At 35.4% G+C, this 17,124-nt stretch overlaps 1 protein-coding gene and 1 pseudogene across 1 annotated transcript; one reads left to right on the plus strand and one right to left on the minus strand.

Moving 5' to 3' along the window:
• Positions 1-386: 386 nt before the first annotated feature.
• Positions 387-8,388, plus strand: LOC148093909 (oxidized low-density lipoprotein receptor 1-like). Its single transcript, XM_087813787.1, has 9 exons — positions 387-420; positions 1,328-1,450; positions 3,267-3,365; positions 4,204-4,323; positions 5,686-5,757; positions 5,900-6,051; positions 6,831-6,937; positions 8,041-8,176; positions 8,290-8,388. Exons 1-9 carry the CDS (start codon positions 387-389, stop codon positions 8,386-8,388), a joined length of 942 nt encoding a protein of 313 aa, XP_087669913.1.
• A 7,105-nt stretch (positions 8,389-15,493) lies between these two features.
• On the minus strand, positions 15,494-16,740 carry LOC107544002 (TGF-beta-activated kinase 1 and MAP3K7-binding protein 2 pseudogene; annotated as a pseudogene).
• Positions 16,741-17,124: the final 384 nt, after the last annotated feature.

Consider the following 17,124-nt stretch of genomic DNA (forward strand, 5'->3'; position numbering starts at 1 on the left):
GCAACGAATGGATCTCTGTCTCTCTGCCTCTTTCTCCCCCCCCCCCTTCCACTTTCTCTAAAAGTCAATGGAAAAAAATATCCTCAGGTGAAGATTAACAACAACAACAAGAAGAAGACTTGTTGTACACTATTTAGGTAGGGACAACTTTTATTTTTGCAAACCTATTGGAAATATATTAAGTTGTTGATTCACATGTCCTCTGTGGTTTTTACCAAAGTAAGTTAGTATCATACAACTATACATAGCTGCCCCACCTTACGCCAGGTCTGAACGCCTCATCAAGTCTAGGGAGTTAGTGGCAGAAATACCTCTTCATTCACCTACCAACACTCTGCGGGCTCTCCTTCACCATTCAGACAAAGAAATCGTCCAGCGGCTCCATAATGTCAAATGCTTCAGACTCTGAACAACCTCCAGGTATTTTTTAAATCTAAATGTCCCATGTCATTTTACTAACAAAATATTTATTTAAATAACTAAAATAAAATTTTAGTTACTTTTGTCTATTGTCACTGCTGGTTATGATGATAGCAGGGGCATAAATGTCATGTATTTTCTTTAGTATTTCCCAGATATGCCTGAATGAACACTTTTACATATAATTAACAGAAATAATTATGTATTTCTTGGCTAGATCCAAAGTGTAATCAATTAATTTAAGGAGTTTAGGAAAGCTGGATAAGCTTTTGGGTGGAAATGTGATTTGAGTGTCTTTGAGTTTATTACTACTATATTTATACTTCTACAGAAATTTAAAAATAGTAATAACCTCTTAATTTTTTTACAAGCACAAGAGGAGTCCTATTTTATTTTATTTTACTTACTTTTTTCCCACTTTTTAAAAGTTGTTGACAGTGTTACAGATGTTCCCCATCACCCCCACCTTTGCCCTCCTTCACCCCTTCCCCCACCCCCACCCCAGGCCTTCCTCACACTACTGTTTGTGTCCATGGGCTATACATATATGCTTATATGCCCTTTGGTTAATCTCTTTACATCTCCCTACCCTCTCCCCTCTGAGATCTGTCAGTGTGTTCCATGCAACCATGCCTCTAGAAACTATTGTGTTTGTCAGTTTATTTTGTTAATTAGATTCTACATATAGGTGAGATCATGTGATACTTGTCTCTCTCTGACTGGCTTATTTCACTTAGCAAAATACTCTGCAGGTCCATCTATGCTGTCACAAAGGGTAAGAGATCTTTTCTTTTTACAGCTGCATAGTATTCCACTGTGTAAATGTACCACAGCTTTTTTATCCACTTAGTCTAATTTCATTTGCTTTACAAGGTTATAAATTAATAATATATTTTATTTGTTAAAGAAATCACAGAACAGACAGAGATAATCCCTATTGTGGACTTGGAACCATCTCTTGCCCTTCCCCTCCCTCCTCCTCCCCCAGAGGATGAATGGAACCCAATTCCTGAGCACAGCAACAGGAATGGTAAAGTACATGTACTAGATTTGATTAATTTATGTTCTCTCTGTGTCATCTTAAGGCACCTCTTCCCCTGATTTTACTTTTCTCTAAGTTGTTACTATTTAAGTATTTTAAAATTTAGAGAAAATATAGAGCTTAAATTTTTTTCAAAACATTTGTAGAAGTAAAACAAGAACATTTTCTCACAGAAATTTTTGAAATTTTCATATTTTAAGAAGCATATTTAAAGATAAAAGAAAATATTAGTCCAAATTTAGACTTGTTTCCTCATGTGAAACTGAGAAACAAATGTGATTAAGGCTTAAATTTCAGCAAAATTGTAAAAAGACAAAAAAATGTAGAACTCTACTACACAATCGCCTCCTTTTGATCATAATCAAACTTATCATTTAGTAGAACAAAGTTTCTCAATTTAGCACTACTAATGTTTTGGGCTAGGTAGTTCTTTGCTGTGGGGGACTTTCCAGCGATTATAGGATGTTTAGTACCATTGCAGGCTTCTACCCACTAGGTGTCAGTAGCACTTGCCCATTAATTATGACACCAAGAATGTCTCCAGACATTTTGATAACCACTGTTATATTATTCAGAAAGTTAAAAAAATGATTTAGACATTAATTATGGATATAACTACCATCTTTGGTGGCAGCTTTTCACCTCATTTCAGAAGTACAATTCTTCAGAAATATAAGGAAATACCTTTTTACACTGGAGTTTATGTTTATTTCAGAGGGAAATATACCAAAAAAAAAAAAGACTGTTAACAATGATATCTGAAAGTTTAGTTTCTACGATGTGGGGATGTAGCATTTTATTTTTATGAAACTGAATAAATTATAGATGTTGTTAGGTCTACAGCCAAATATCATTCAGTGAAGACATTACCTAAGATTTACAGTAATTCTTTTTGAGGGGGATATACTACTAGTCATAAAATTCTAATAAAGAATTCCATCTTAACAATAACATAGATTTAAATAATTAAGCATTTTCCCCATCTGATTATATTAATGAGAATAATGTTCTCTGAACTGACATTTTACGCCTGGTGTTTAAGGATATTTAATAATACTTGTATGTAAAATGTTTGTTGCTGGGAGTCCTCAAGACCACATTCGGGTTTGATGATTCTCCAAAAGAACTCATAGAACTTGGTATACAGTTGTGCTTGCAGCTTAGATTTATGACAGTGAAAGGGTAAAAGCAAAACCACCAAAGGGAAAAGGTGCATGAAGCGAAGTGTGAGAAAGACCAGGCTCAAGCTACCAAGGACCCTCTCCCAGTAGATTTACAGGCCACGTAAATCCCTCCAGCAACAAGTATGACAATTCATGTGAACTGTTGCCCACCAGGGAAACTCACTAAGGAATCAGAGCTTAGGGCCTTGATTGGGGGCTGATTATACAGACAGCCTGTGGTTGGCATGTAACAAAGTTCCAGACTTCCAGAATGAAGCAGATGTTCAGCACAAAGTGCATTGTTTGCAGAAACAGTGTAAGCACAGTGAGCCACTCTTACCCGTTCATCGTGGTGGGAATGCTCCTGAAATTGGTTTCCAGATGCCAGCCAAGGCCATCTAGTAACAGGCCGTGGAGGGACGGAGTCAGGTTCACTATGTTAATTCTTTTCTGCAGATCCTCTTAAATAGTTTTTTGTGTTTTTTCTCTCATTCAGCCTGATAGTTCATAGTAATTCACACATTAGACCTTATCCTTTAGAAAATTTAGGATATTTTTAAAACAATGAAATATAATGACGCTTATCTTTCAAATAACAGAAGCTGATATTATCTCTGATTATCCCTCACCCTGTTTCTTAGCTTCTGCCTTTCCCTTTTCTCTATATGGAATAGTTCCAGTGATCCTGGGGATCTTCAGCCTGCTGCTCTTGATGTTATGTGGATTCTTCAGTTATCAGCGTAAGTTTGGTTAATCTGGGAAAAGGAAATGACAGCCTATTTGTCAGATAATTTTATTTCTTTAAACTATTTTCAGATACTCGTTTTTGGTAAATGTATTATTGCCATGCTGAACAGAGAACAGGAAAAATGACATGAAATTATCACAACTTTTTCTATATGAGTGAATTTAAACTTGTGAGCTCTCAAATGCACATTTTTTCCTAGAGAGGATATATTATTGTAATACTATGCGAGACGTTTATAGTAATGATTAGTTATTAGGGTTATTTTGAAAATTACAACGTACTAAGAAAATTTAGATCAATGAATTTGCAATTGTTACTCTGAAAACAGAAACCTTTGACAAGTTGTTCAAACTGTCCATGCCACCAGCAGCCTACCTTAGATCAATAGAACGTTTTTATTATTAAACTCATTTGCCATCTGTTATTTAAAAATAATAATTTCTTTTGGATAACATTAGTTTGAAACTCAAAATTCTATATTTTTGCTTAGGAAGCAAAATTCTACATATTAAATCAACCAGACATGATGCCAAAAGATATAAGATTTTTTTGGTTTTTTATCTCTTTTAATGGAGTTGAACCATTTTTCTATTGATTAGAAACATATTGAAACATAAGAAATTAAGATGATGTTTTAGATTGAGTAGGCTTTAGAAATAATAGTGGATAAACTAAAATTTACTTAGGTAAATATCTTTTATAGTTTTTTAAGACATTCATGGAGGAATTTATTAAGGAGAAAACTGTAAAAGTAAAACTTCATGGTCTAATACAGTACTGTTTCATAACTGAGTATATGCTTTATACATATTTGGAATTCTTGTTCTTAGACTTTCAAAGTGTTCAGACATCAGAAAGAAAGATGAAGAACCTTAACCAATGGATTGAGTCTTTCCAAAACAAATCAGAAAACTTTCTTCAAGTTCAAAAAGTTCTTGACCAAAATAAAGGTAATATCAGAACTAAAACAAACTCTCTTTACAGAATGCTAGATTGTTTTTCTTGTTGCAGCCCTAAAATGGTTCGTTGCATTATGCAGTAGGGGACTCTAAGGTAGCAACATGGTAGTTTTAATGGCTCCTTGTCTCTTTAATTCTTCATTCTATCTTCTGAAACTATTTCACATTTACCAAAAATAGCTTCCTATATTTATTAATTAGCTCATTAACTCATTTATTTATTACATTTTTTCAGTGCACACTAGATGCTTACCACTAGGCTGGTGATCAAAAAGAAATACAGCCCTGACAGATGTGGCTAAGCGGTTAGAGCGTCAGCCCACACATCAAAGGGTTGTGGGTTCGATTACCCATTAAGGGCACGTACCTGGGATGCAGATTCATTTCCCTGGGTGGGGTTCATCTGAGAGGCAACCAATTGATATGTCTCTCTCACATCAATATTTCTCTCTCTCTCTCCTATCTCTTTCTTCCTCCCTCCCTTCCAGTCTGTCTAAAAACAATGGAAAAATATCCTCCCGTGAGGATAAATAAATAAATACAATATGAACCTTGCCCTTCAGAGGCTTAGAGGAAACATATAAACCAAAAATAAACTGTCAAGGTGTATAGTAGAGGTTTGTGCAAGATTTCAGGGAGCATGGAAATGGAAGAAGTTAAGTATCTGAAAAGCGATCATGTTCTCATAGTTTCTGAATGCCTCCTAAGGAAAGAAGTTTAAAATATTGGAGTAATCAGAAAGCTTCTTTTATGTTAATTAAATTATAATATAAAATAAGTCTATGTTTATGATAAATATTTTGCAAAGGCCTTGCATTAAAATGTTATTTTTTTTCTTGTGATGTATCAAACCTATATTGAACAATTGAATCAACCACTTGAGAGTTCTTTAGTGACTGATCATGTTGAAAGAGCTGGTTTCTTCTCGTTTTAACTGAGATAAGATTGATTTATAATATGTAAGTTTGCAGAGTATAACGTGTTTGATACATTTATATACTGCAGTATGAGTCCTACAGCAGGGTTAGCTAACACCTTTAGCTTGTTACATAATTATCATTTTCTTTTTGTGTTGAGAACTATTAAAATCTAATCTCTAAGCAACTTTCGGTTTATAGTACAGTATTGTTGCCTGTAAGCACTATGTTATGCATTTTAAAAAGCTGGCTTCTAAGCAATCAATTATTTCAGCCAGAGGTGAAACTCATTCAGTAGGGAAGGGAACTAGACTAAAATTATCTGCATATTTTGCCACTTGATCATGATCATTATTGTGACTCTTGATATAGTAAAAAAAAAAATCAGATGTAATGTGTGGTCTCATCTAATGTCAAGTCTTGTTGTCCTGCATAGAGACCCTAGAGCGGCTCCAAATGCAGAGTGAGGATCTCATTGAGGCCTTAGAAGAACTAAATGCAAAACAAGGTAATGTGGAAGTGACATAATTTAGCACTGATGAGCATTCCTAACAACTGCCCCATCCGTTTAAGAGGGAAAAGCTGTGCAGCAGTAAAGCCTTGTTTGTGAGCCTCTGTGGGCCCTGAGTGACAGATATTTTCTTTCCTAGGGGGCCGGTGTGGACCTCTTGCGCTTGGCTGGGTGCAGCACAGAGACCACTGCTACCACCAAAGCGTGGAAATGGTTTCTTGGTTAAACTGTACTGATCTTTGTGTCTTTTTGAATGCTACGTTTTTAAACACAGAAAGGAACAGATTGATGGTGAGATTATATTTCATTCTTTATTTCCAGAATAGGAACAAACAGCAGGCACTAAAGGAAGGGCGCAGCTGCAGATCTAAAAACCAGGGAAAAGGACACTTTCTTGTTTAATTTTTTACTAATCTTTCCTGGTGTGCATTTGCATTCCCTCTGCATGCACTGTTCTTTCAGATATAACCATGGCTAACTACTTCACCTCCTTCAAGTATTTATTCAGTCTTCACTTTCTTAATGAGACCTAACCTTACAGTGCTATTTAAAATTGTAGCCTGTGAATCATGTCCCCCCCTGCCCCAGATGTTCTCCTCTGTACTTTTCTTATACTCTCTATAATTTTTTTACAGCACTTGTCACCTTTATACATACCATATCGTTCATATGTTCCTTTATTTTTATCTGGCCCATGCCCTCCCCCAAAGCAGGGATTTTTCTCATTTTTATTCAATGACATATCTCAAGCTCAAAGAATAGGCACAGGGTTGAATAAATGATAAAATGAGTTAAGAAAAGTAATTCATTGTTTGGTGTAGTGTCCTCTGAAGTATAATATTTTCCATCAGTTACTTTGTTTCTTGTTCTTATTTCCTTCCCAGTTTGAGAAACGTACAGACAGTGCAGTACTGAAATATTTTTTGGTGTTTCATTTATCAGGGGGTATACATAGACTGCATTGTTTTTTATTTTTATGATGGTTTAATTCTCACTTGACACAAGTTCCATAATTTCATCTCTAATGCACTTTTACTGTTAATACTTTTGTGTATTTTGGGTCAATGCAGAATATCATGAAGTTACTTGAAGTGAATCAGACTTGGCTTGGCCTCTCTTACCAGAAAGCAGGCAATAGCTGGAGGTGGGAGGATGGCTCCTCCGCTTCTCCCGGCCTGTAAGTACGCAAACCACTTCCCTATGCTGTTGACGAGGGCTTTCGCTCGGAGAGCTGGAGAAGATGGGGCTGAGGGTTGGGGACAGGGTTTCGACCTTTTCATTCCTTGCTTTCGTTATTTCATATTATACCGCCAGCAATTTTATATAATATAAAGTCATTCAGATGTTTCATAATTTGTATAAATATACTTCAAATATTAGACGTTCCGACTGATTACTATTTTAGATAATGAATATAACATAGGGAAGAACCTTATTACATATGAATTTTGGGACATCTCTAGTATTTTATTGGGCAGAAGTACAGAATTGCCATTCTTCAAAGAACTGGGGCCTTCTTATGGTTTCAAGTACATAGTGCTAAATTGTTATTCAGAAATACTGCAGTAGACAACTATGAATATATGTATATAGTATATGGAGTGACTATATATATAATTTATATATATATATATATAGCAAGCTGTTTCATCGCCCTGTGACAATCTTATTTAATATTTCAAAGTTTTGATAATTTTGATAACTGATTATTTTAATTTTGTTCTCTTAGGTTATCTTTCTGATGTTTAGTGAGGCTTTTTTTTCCCAAATATGTGTATATACATATATATGTTATAAACACATATATTATATATAATATTCTAAACTTTATGAGTAATCATTTTGGCTGACTTTTTCATCTAATCTAATGTATTTACAAGTAAAACATCTCTTCTTCAACTGTGTCTGTGCATGCATTGTTGGGCGGTTTCTGTTGTGCCCATTTGTACTTAAACATCATTTATAACCAGGTCATATGTTCTGTTTTTCACGCTATTGCCATAATTTTCCAGGCAGAACATTCTCTTTCTCTTTATACAGGTGTATATTTTCCTATTTATAAACAATTATCATACTTTGTGAAGTTTATCTATTACTCACACTCCTATCTCGACTCTCCTATAAATGTATGAGTTCTTTGAACAGAGTGAATGCCTTTACTTCCTTGAGTTCTCCACAGCAGCTGGTATAATAAATTCCACATAGTATGTCCCTAAGTAATGCTATTTAATTTGAATACAGTGAGCATGGCCAGTGACTCGTATTTTCTAAATTTCTCAGGGGTTTACCAGACCCAAGCCCGGATTTCCAGGGGAAATGTGTGTACGCAAATGCAAATACCATTGGTACCGATAACTGCACCAGGTCCTCTTCATGCATGTGTGAGAGGGCTGTCCACGGAATAAGTCAGAAGAATGTAAAAGGAAAGCTATGAGGTTTGCATCTCAATAACATTCCAGATTCAAGATTTTCCTGCCGTTAGTCTATTGTTATTTCGTGTTACTCATAAGTCTTTTATTTTCATGGCAGAAAGAGTTAAATGAGTTTATGATAGAAGGACACAGGGTATACAGTTGCAGCAAAAATATCGTGGTAGCCCAGAAAACAAAAATGTCAGAGCCTCTTTGATTTTGTGAAAATTGTATAACAATTTAATAAACATGTCATTTGTCCTGAATAATTTTGGGGCCTTTTTATATTTCAAAATTTATTTATTCATTTAGAATTGTGACTTCATGGAAACAAACCTTCAGAACAAATGCAATGAGAAATATAACTGATAAATAATTTAACACTGACAAAGAATGGCAAACATAAAACAGAAAAATCAATGGTAACATAAAGCAAAAAAATCAAAATGCAAACTTAATTAAAACAAATTCTTGAAGTAATTTATTTTTTAAGTTGCTTGCAGGAGTCTTCCTAGCAGATTTTAAATATGTCAGTTTCACTTGCATCGTTAATTCCTTGCTTTTCATCTTAGTGGAAAAGATATTTCCTGTCAGAGGCCACTTTCGAATAGACTCTGATTCAGTCCCCTTGCCCCCGCTTGGGCCCTGGTTTTCAGTGCACTGACTGCCCCCTCGCGTGCATCCAGTCACTTCCATTTCCAACGCCTTGCCTTCGAGTCATGAACATGCCCATACGCCTCTCCCCATCCCGTTAAACTCGTGTGCTCTCTAATCACCCCTTTCACCAGTGTCTCTTCAAGGTAAACGTGCTTGAGCAAAGAATCGACATTGGTTTCTTTCCATCATTACTCGGAACATTGTCACTCAGCTCATCTTTTTTCCCTTTACTGAGACTGCTTTTGTTTATGACACTAATGATCTATTTGTCATTCATTCATTCATTAGTCATCTGTTTCTGTTTTAGACAAGAATTTTAATTTATGTATTCAATTTACGTTAATGCTTGTGTCATTTAGTCTATCAGCAGCATTTTACTGTCTTCAGTGTTTTACATTATTATTATCATCATCATTTTCATTGTCGTCTTTGGATGCAGTATTATTTTGCTTTCAACAGTTTGTCTTTCTTGGCTTTCTTTTACCATTCTCATCCTGTAGTCTGTCTTCTTTATCGAATTTTTTCTAATTGTTTCCTAGTGTTTTTCAGCTTGAATGTTTCATTAGGGAGCATTAATTTCATTTAGGATGATATTTCGTGTATTGACACAGGCTCAGCAGAGAGACTTTTCTGGTGCACGAGATAAGAGACCAAGCCTGGGCTCAAAAATCTTTTATGATACTTCCTATATATTTGACATTCTGAAAGTTATTCTACATCCATCAGTCTCAGTTTCCAAATTCATAAGATTGGGATGATAATAGCTGTAACTCGTAGTTGTTTGCAGATTAATAAGGAGCAGATGTTTGAAGCTTTTGGTAGAATGAGTAGAGCAGAGTAAGTGTTCAATAGGTATTTGTGATTGCTTTAGATGAGAAGGAAAATTTTAAGCTCCTTGTAAACTATAAAAACTATATGACTTAAAATTATTCTTAGTATATATGATGAGGGTACAATGTAGAAATTTCAGTGATTGAAATACATGCTATTTATGCATATCACATTACCTTCTTTACATCTTTAACCTACCTCCCTTTTTATGTCTTTCACTCTTACTTATTCTCTTATTTTTTCATTCAATTATCTATACTCTTTTCTTTCTTTATTCTCTTCATTTCTTTTATCTATTCTATATGTCAGGTAGAATTTATTGCTTACAAATGACAAAACAAGGTTCAATCTAGCTTGGGCATAATGGGAAAACTTTTGGAAATATACTTGGTTATTACATATAATTGAAAGAAGCTTTGAATAAACAAGCCCCATGAAAGGTAATGATGCAGCTTAGCCATAGAGGAAACTGGAGCTAAGAACTTGAACTCTACCAGCACTCTCTGTTGCTTTTCTCTGCCTTTTCCTTTCAGCATGGGATTTCTTTCATTTAATAGAAAACATGGACAACACTCTCAGGCCTCCTATTTTATAGCTTTTATCAATGAGAGAGATTCTTCTCCCTTAATTTCCCTTGAAAAAAAATAATACCATGTTAAGAGAGAGATCAGCCCTAAAAACTATGCCACCTCAGCCATAGCCATATGTACCGGAGGGTGAGAAGGTCTCAGGAGAAAGGGTGTGTGCTGGTGGACAATAATATAGTAAATATCCCTTAAAATTGCACTATATTTTTTTCTGTACAAACAAAAGGTGCCAAAAATCAAATATATTCCTCAAGGAAGCCTAGAAATGCTAAGAAAAAGTAAATAGTAGTGAGCATATATTTAAAATTCAGTGTCAAGTGCTGTTACAAGTGATTTACATGTATTAATCAATTTGATTCTCAGGATAATACTGTAAGGTATAGTGCAATATTTTATAGAAAAGAGAAGGGATTAAGTTAACTTTTCCAAGATCACAGAACTTGTCAGTAGCAGAGCTAGATATCTTGCCCTGAACCACACTACCATGTATATCTTCTCATACTCCTATTCAAAGAAGCATCTAGCATAAGTATAATATGCCACTTAATGGCAGGTAACATTATACAGGAAGCCATAGAAAATGATGAATAAAGAAATTTAATGATTCCATACTCAATACAAAATAATGAGGAATTCAGAAGACGATCGAGGCTTCTGCAGTTTACAAAATTGCAGTGATAATTAAAGAACATATTCTCTGGGGAGTACATAGAAGGGACACAACTCAGTATTAAGGGTGAGTTAGGACAGGCATTCTAGTTGATTTTATACCTAGAAATATACCTTGATACCAGAAGTCTCAAACTGTTTTTTGAATATGTGGCAAGTCAGGTTCCTAGGGAAATATTATTTGTTACAGAGGCTGTTTTTATTAAAAGTCCCCTTGGGATCAGCATTTTGTGGGAGAGAAGAACAGTGTTAGACAGAATAAGCTGTGATGAGTTCACTAATGAGCTTTAACCAATTTCATAAGGATCTCTGGAGCTAGGAAAGTCCTTCAGAATAATCTCAAATTGGGGTGTGGGCTGCATCCTTATACCTCTTGTATCACCTGGGCATGCACGCAGGTGGCCCACAGGAAGGGTAATGATCTTGGGTGAGGCAGATACATTCTTGATCTAGAAACTGAACGCTGGGCAAATGGGAGAGTAGCAGCATCAGGTTGCTTGTCATATTAATAATTTATTTTCTACAGACATTTTAATGAGATGTTAATAGCAGCTGTATAATATTGGAGATATTATAAAGACACAATTCAGAATTGGAGATATCCTAACAGATTGTACCAAATATACTTTTTTATATCTTTTTTCTCACCATATTTTCATCTGAGCTATATATGGTACATATTCTTGAAATAAATTTAAGATATAATTATATTGTTCCAAGAACATATTTTTAAAAATTTCTTTTTTTCAACAAATACTTATTGAGTCTCTCCTTTATGCCAGGTGCTCTTCTAGGATCTGAAAATATATAAATGGATGAAACTAGGGACAGTCACTATCCACATGGAGTGGTATTATAGTGGAAAAAAGAGAGAGAGTGCATGAGTAAACTATATATGTAATGAATGATCATAAATGCTAATGAGAAAAATAAAGGGTAATTTGCAATGTCAAAGGAGAGGCTGTGTGTTTAAATAAAGCAGTCAGGGAACGCCTTGGCTAATCCATGTAAAATTCTGTTTTCATTCTGATAATCCATTAAATGATCTAAAATTTCACATTCTCTTAGATAACTGTAATTCTTCATCTTTTCTGTTGTTAAGTGCCCTCTTAACTATAATTATTCTTTATTAATATTAATAAAATAGGGCTCTAATTTCTGTATAAGAAATTAAAATAACTTACTGAAGTTAACCAAGTTTTTGAAAAGCAAAACATTGCTAATGTCCTACCTTTTTGCTGTTGCTGTTACTTCATGACATGAAGGCCATGAATAAAGAAAAAAAGGCAGGGGTAGTTCCTGTTTTTCTTCATAATTTCAAAAGTGGGTAGAGAGCCCATCTAAAGAATATCGGTAGGGAGAGAGGTAATGGCAGTTATTTAAATCCAATTTTCCTAAAATAGCTTAAAAAACGGTACCTACGACATGAAAAAATAAGTACAAAATTCACACAAATTTAGCACGACTAAGAGCCAGAAAATATTGAAATTGCAAATTACCTTTAAATAGAAAAATAACAACCAATTCCTAGGGTCGTTGTTCCTAACTAACCTTTTAGGAAGCTCTAGGGGTTTTAGAGAAACTGGGGACTTCCACAGAAAGAGAAAGATTTTCTCTTTTTCATTGGGAAAAACCCTTAAAAGAGTCGCAATAGATCAGGGGTTGGGTACAAGAGAAAGATTAAAAAATGCATTTTGGACTCTTGCTCTAAAAGTCAGCCTGGGCAAGGCAACAGTGTGGGGAGAAAAGAATAGAAAGAAGGAAGAGGCACACCTGGGCCTGTGCGGTGAAGGGAAAAGGAAGCCGGTGTGTGCACGTGGGGCAGGGAGGGCCACAGCGCGGCGGGCAAGTGACATCGAAACACCCCCCTGCCTCTCTCGCAAGTCCATTTCAGAGGCTGCATTGCAATATCCTGACAGAAGAGGACACTCTTGACTAGGAATCTAACAAAGTACCCAACTCCGTTCCTAGTCCACAAAAAGATTTTTTCACCTAATTGAAAATATCATAGGAAGCACCCGGAAAAGTATAATCAAAACATTTAAGCTGATGCAGATTCCCCCATAAAAACCAACCATGAAACAAGAAAACTGGCACAACACTCCAAACTGATTTAAATATCCTAAAACACATAAAATTTGGATACAAACCAAAAATTCGCAAGTTAAGAAGCAAAACTAACGTATAAAGAAATGTAACAGTTCTCCTTTTTCTCATTTTCACTAACCTATTTTTATAGATAATTTTGTTAGCTACGTAATAGAATGCCTAGCTACAAGCTTTTTCCTAGGAGCATTCTTTGTTTTAGTCTCTTTCACTATTAATTTTCTTACATAAATATTTACTGAAGTTACTCTTCATCATCATGTAAGATTTTTCTGAAAACATACAATGTTAAATTACTTCCGACCTCAACACATCTCCACTTCCTGGATTTCATTTATATATATCACATCAAATGACACACCTGAGCGCTTCTGGTCATCAAACCGTATCTAGTTTCTTCTCTTCGTGTTTGTTTTCATGATATTCCTTATATCTGGATATTTTATCATGTAATTTATGCTGGGTGAGCCCTTCATAAAATGTTTTAAGTACTACTACTTCTCCAACAAAAGACCAGAAAAATTGGACCAACAAAGTAGAAGTTGTCCAAAATCGAATGGTCTAGATCATGCACAACTTGGAAAATAAAGGTAGGAAATAAGAATGTGGCCCTGAAGTTTAAAGAAATAAGTTTGTAGTTTTCAGAGAAAATTTTTCCATAAAATTATAGCTGATATATGTTCTGTTCTTTGAGTTTTTATAGTTTAGCAGAGAAGTTTTAGTTGTTCCATAGATGGCTATAATTCACTAACTTACTTAATAAAAAAAAAACAACCCCTTCTCTCAGTTTAATCACAAATCACCTCCACAAAAAGATGATGGGGTGTAGATATATACTTTCTGTTTTAAGAAACGTATTTCTAAGAAGAAATATTCATACATATCCAGGTTTAAAAGTACAGATTAATTTTATATTATTTTATATAATTTATTTTATTCATATATAACACTGATATCAAGAGAAAAATTAAGACAATGATTATTTTTAAGTATGCATATCTTTATACATATCCTGAAAAACTCTGTGGAAAAAAACAAAGTATACGTAGAAAAACTGAAACTCTGGAATTTCACAAATGGCAAGAGATTAATGAAAGAACTTAGGTGCATATATACATGACCTATGAACACAGACAATAGTGTGGAGAAGACTTGAGGGGGAGGGTGGGGGGTGGATGCTGGGTGGAGGGAATCAATGGGGGGGAGAAAGGACATCTGTAATACTTTCAACCATAAAAAATTAAATAAATAATAAAAAGAGCTAAAATTTTCGCAGAAATCTTAACCTCAGCTTAAAATACAAATCTGTCCCCTTGAGAGGAATGATCTTAGAGGTACCAGGGCCATTTTTGGTGGAACAGGTGGGCCTCCAAGTTCAGAGATTGTTCCTGAACTGGAGAGACCTGAGCTGTAAATAAGATTGGGGAGCTGGGTGCCAAGGCCCTGCTTCTCTTTTGGTTTCCTCTGTTGGCACCTGCACTGTCTCTCCCACAAGGCCTTTCTTAATGTTTTCATATGCCTGTCAAGTAACAACAACAACAACAAAAAGATAAAATATTTGTTGGCTCTCAGGAGCTATGAGCAATTAAAAAAGAGGTGGTATAACTCCTATGCTCAGGAAACATAAGTGAAATATGACCAATAAAATTGAATGTATACAAAAACTATATAAGAGAAGAATGAATAGAAAAACCACTGTGAGTGCGAGTGGGTGTGTGCAGCAAACAGCAGCACTGCCAAGGCTGTGGTGGACTCTGCGGCTTTCAGGGCATGTGTAGCTCAGCCTATAATGTCAGCATGGTCAGAGGTGCTATGTACTATTTGGCTGAAATAATGGTCTGAATCATGTGTGAATTGCACAATGAAAAGGTTTGAGATCTAGCTATTTCTGTAAACATATTTCTTGACAACAGAAACACTAAAGAGAGAATAAAATACAAAACTTTTTAGAGCAATAAAGCGAATAAGACCTGAGCAGAGAAAATGAGATTGATTTAAAGATATTCACAAGTATTTTAGAAAGGAGAAAGAAAGAAGACTAAGCTTTCATACTTATCAGCACACAAAATTTACCCATGTGTACATAAGTGAGGGGGAATCTGAAAGGTTAGGGGTTATGTAGATGTGGATTATGTCAAAAATTTGATCACCTTTTTATTAGAAATTAGATTAATATCCATGAATTAATGGATTACCACTGATTACTGAATTATCCATAACAGGATACTGTAGGCAATGTATGACCAAGTCTTTCAACAGTTAAACTTTCATGCTATGATTTTCAGCTGCCCATAACATTAAACTGACATATAAGCTCTGTGGGCTGACATTTAACATTAACACAACAAACACCATATTGTCACACTTTCAATTTCTAAAAGATCCTATGTATTAGTAAAACTTTTCTCCTGATGTCAGAATATTTTCTTGAACTTTAGCTTTGGTTTTAGAAAAGTTATAGGGACCTTTGGCTCAGAAATGCCTTGGAACCTCACACTGTTCCCAATGGATTAAAGCTGATGGCTCAAAAAGCATTTAGTAGTGCTATTCTACTGGGCTCCCTCTTCATCCTTTATGTCTTGAGTTTTTGGTGTTTCAATTGTGAACCTCTCTGAATTTTGGTGGCACTAAATCTATACATCCAATATTATCATAAAAGTTATGGGTAGTTCTGTGGTCCTCAGACTTGAAAAACATCAATCAATGTGTTTAAGCAGCCCATCTCAGTCTGGAGCTTCCTATTATAACTTCTCAATTGCTACATTTCTTCAAATGAAGGTATTTGGGATATGGAATTTGATCTTTTCAGGTGCCTTCAAGTTGTATTATTCTTCATTTCATTGGCCTTAGATCTTAGTTTATTCAGCCAAGTCTCTTGAATCTCAAGTTCTGTTTGAAGTTGTTCTAGTCTGGTCTTCTGAGAAAGCTTGTGGGTAAGCAGCAGCTGCAGATGCCATACTCAACTCCCACACTTCACTTATTCCATCCACGTCTACTAAAGTAGGGTCCATAAGGTGATGAATACTGTTTATACATAATGATCAAGACTTGTAAGTTCAAAAGTAGGAACACCATCCCTAGGGAAACTGCAAGGGGTTTAATGAAGAAACTATAATTTTGAAAGCATAGTTTGTCTTGGGTTGAATGAGCAGCACTGGAGGAGAAATTACAGAGATGGTGCATATGGCTCAGTTTGTGAGAAGGTGATAAAGAATAAAATTAGCATCTGTGCTCACTTGCCCAGACATATTTCTGCCAACAGCAGATGCTGCAGAGTCTGTGGGTGTGGAAAAGGTGGGCTGATTCCACATGATGTGTTCATCTCCTGTGTTGGTTTTAGCTGAACCATAGATCTTAGATTGATTAGTGGACTTCTCACCATATCAATATTTGGGGTGCTGGCAGTGGTGTAGATAGTGTGCTGATTTCTATTTAAAGTCTGGCTATTGACCAAAGAGGAACTTCTGGAGGTTTGAGGTCTACAGGAAAGCAATTTTGAAGAATTGTTTCTATGTGCTAATTCTGGTTTGATTTCAATTTTTTTGAGCTCCTGTTGGTATATTTTGGATGTTGTATTTGCAATTGGCAGAAGGCTGAGGGTTATTTAGTGAATTGTTGGTGATTCTGAAATATTTATGTGAACTGATGGGCATGTAGATGTGAGAAGTCTTGCAGCCTTCCTGATTTGGCTATTGGGTTTAGATATGTGACAGAGGATTAAATATAGGATAGTCAAGAGCCCAGGTTGTAAGGGTTGATCAAATTATCACAGGTCCTACTTCCATTAATTCTATTTCCTTCTCTTCTTGTGTTGAACATTCTGCGACTACAAATCCAAGTTGACAGAAATTGTGTGATTGCATAAACAAAAAATTCCAAAATCACCTGAAAAATAGAAGTCTCATTCACAACAAAGATACCTTGTACTGTCCTGAGAAAGAACAGCCTAGCTTGCATCCAAGTTGTTATGATTGTGTAACATGACCTGGATACAACTTCTGGTAGGTCAGGTTAATGAAATTGTCAGGGTTCATGGTATCACACTGAGATACGCAGTCAGAATGCAGGTCAACTAGACGTGTAAGACCTAATATAGATAGAAT

This window comes from Miniopterus natalensis, chromosome 2 (assembly GCF_054644295.1).
Source record: "Miniopterus natalensis isolate mMinNat1 chromosome 2, mMinNat1.hap1, whole genome shotgun sequence".
Classification (NCBI taxonomy): domain Eukaryota; kingdom Metazoa; phylum Chordata; class Mammalia; order Chiroptera; family Miniopteridae; genus Miniopterus; species Miniopterus natalensis.

Excerpts from the sequence above, each read along its gene's own strand:
- LOC148093909 (XM_087813787.1), top strand. The coding sequence starts at position 387 with ATGTCAAATGCTTCAGACTCTGAACAACCTCCAG. Across the intron at positions 6,938-8,040 it reads TCCTCCGCTTCTCCCGGCCT|GGGTTTACCAGACCCAAGCC; the intron begins GTAAGTACGCAA and ends TAAATTTCTCAG. Across the intron at positions 8,177-8,289 it reads ACGGAATAAGTCAGAAGAAT|AAAGAGTTAAATGAGTTTAT; the intron begins GTAAAAGGAAAG and ends TTTTCATGGCAG.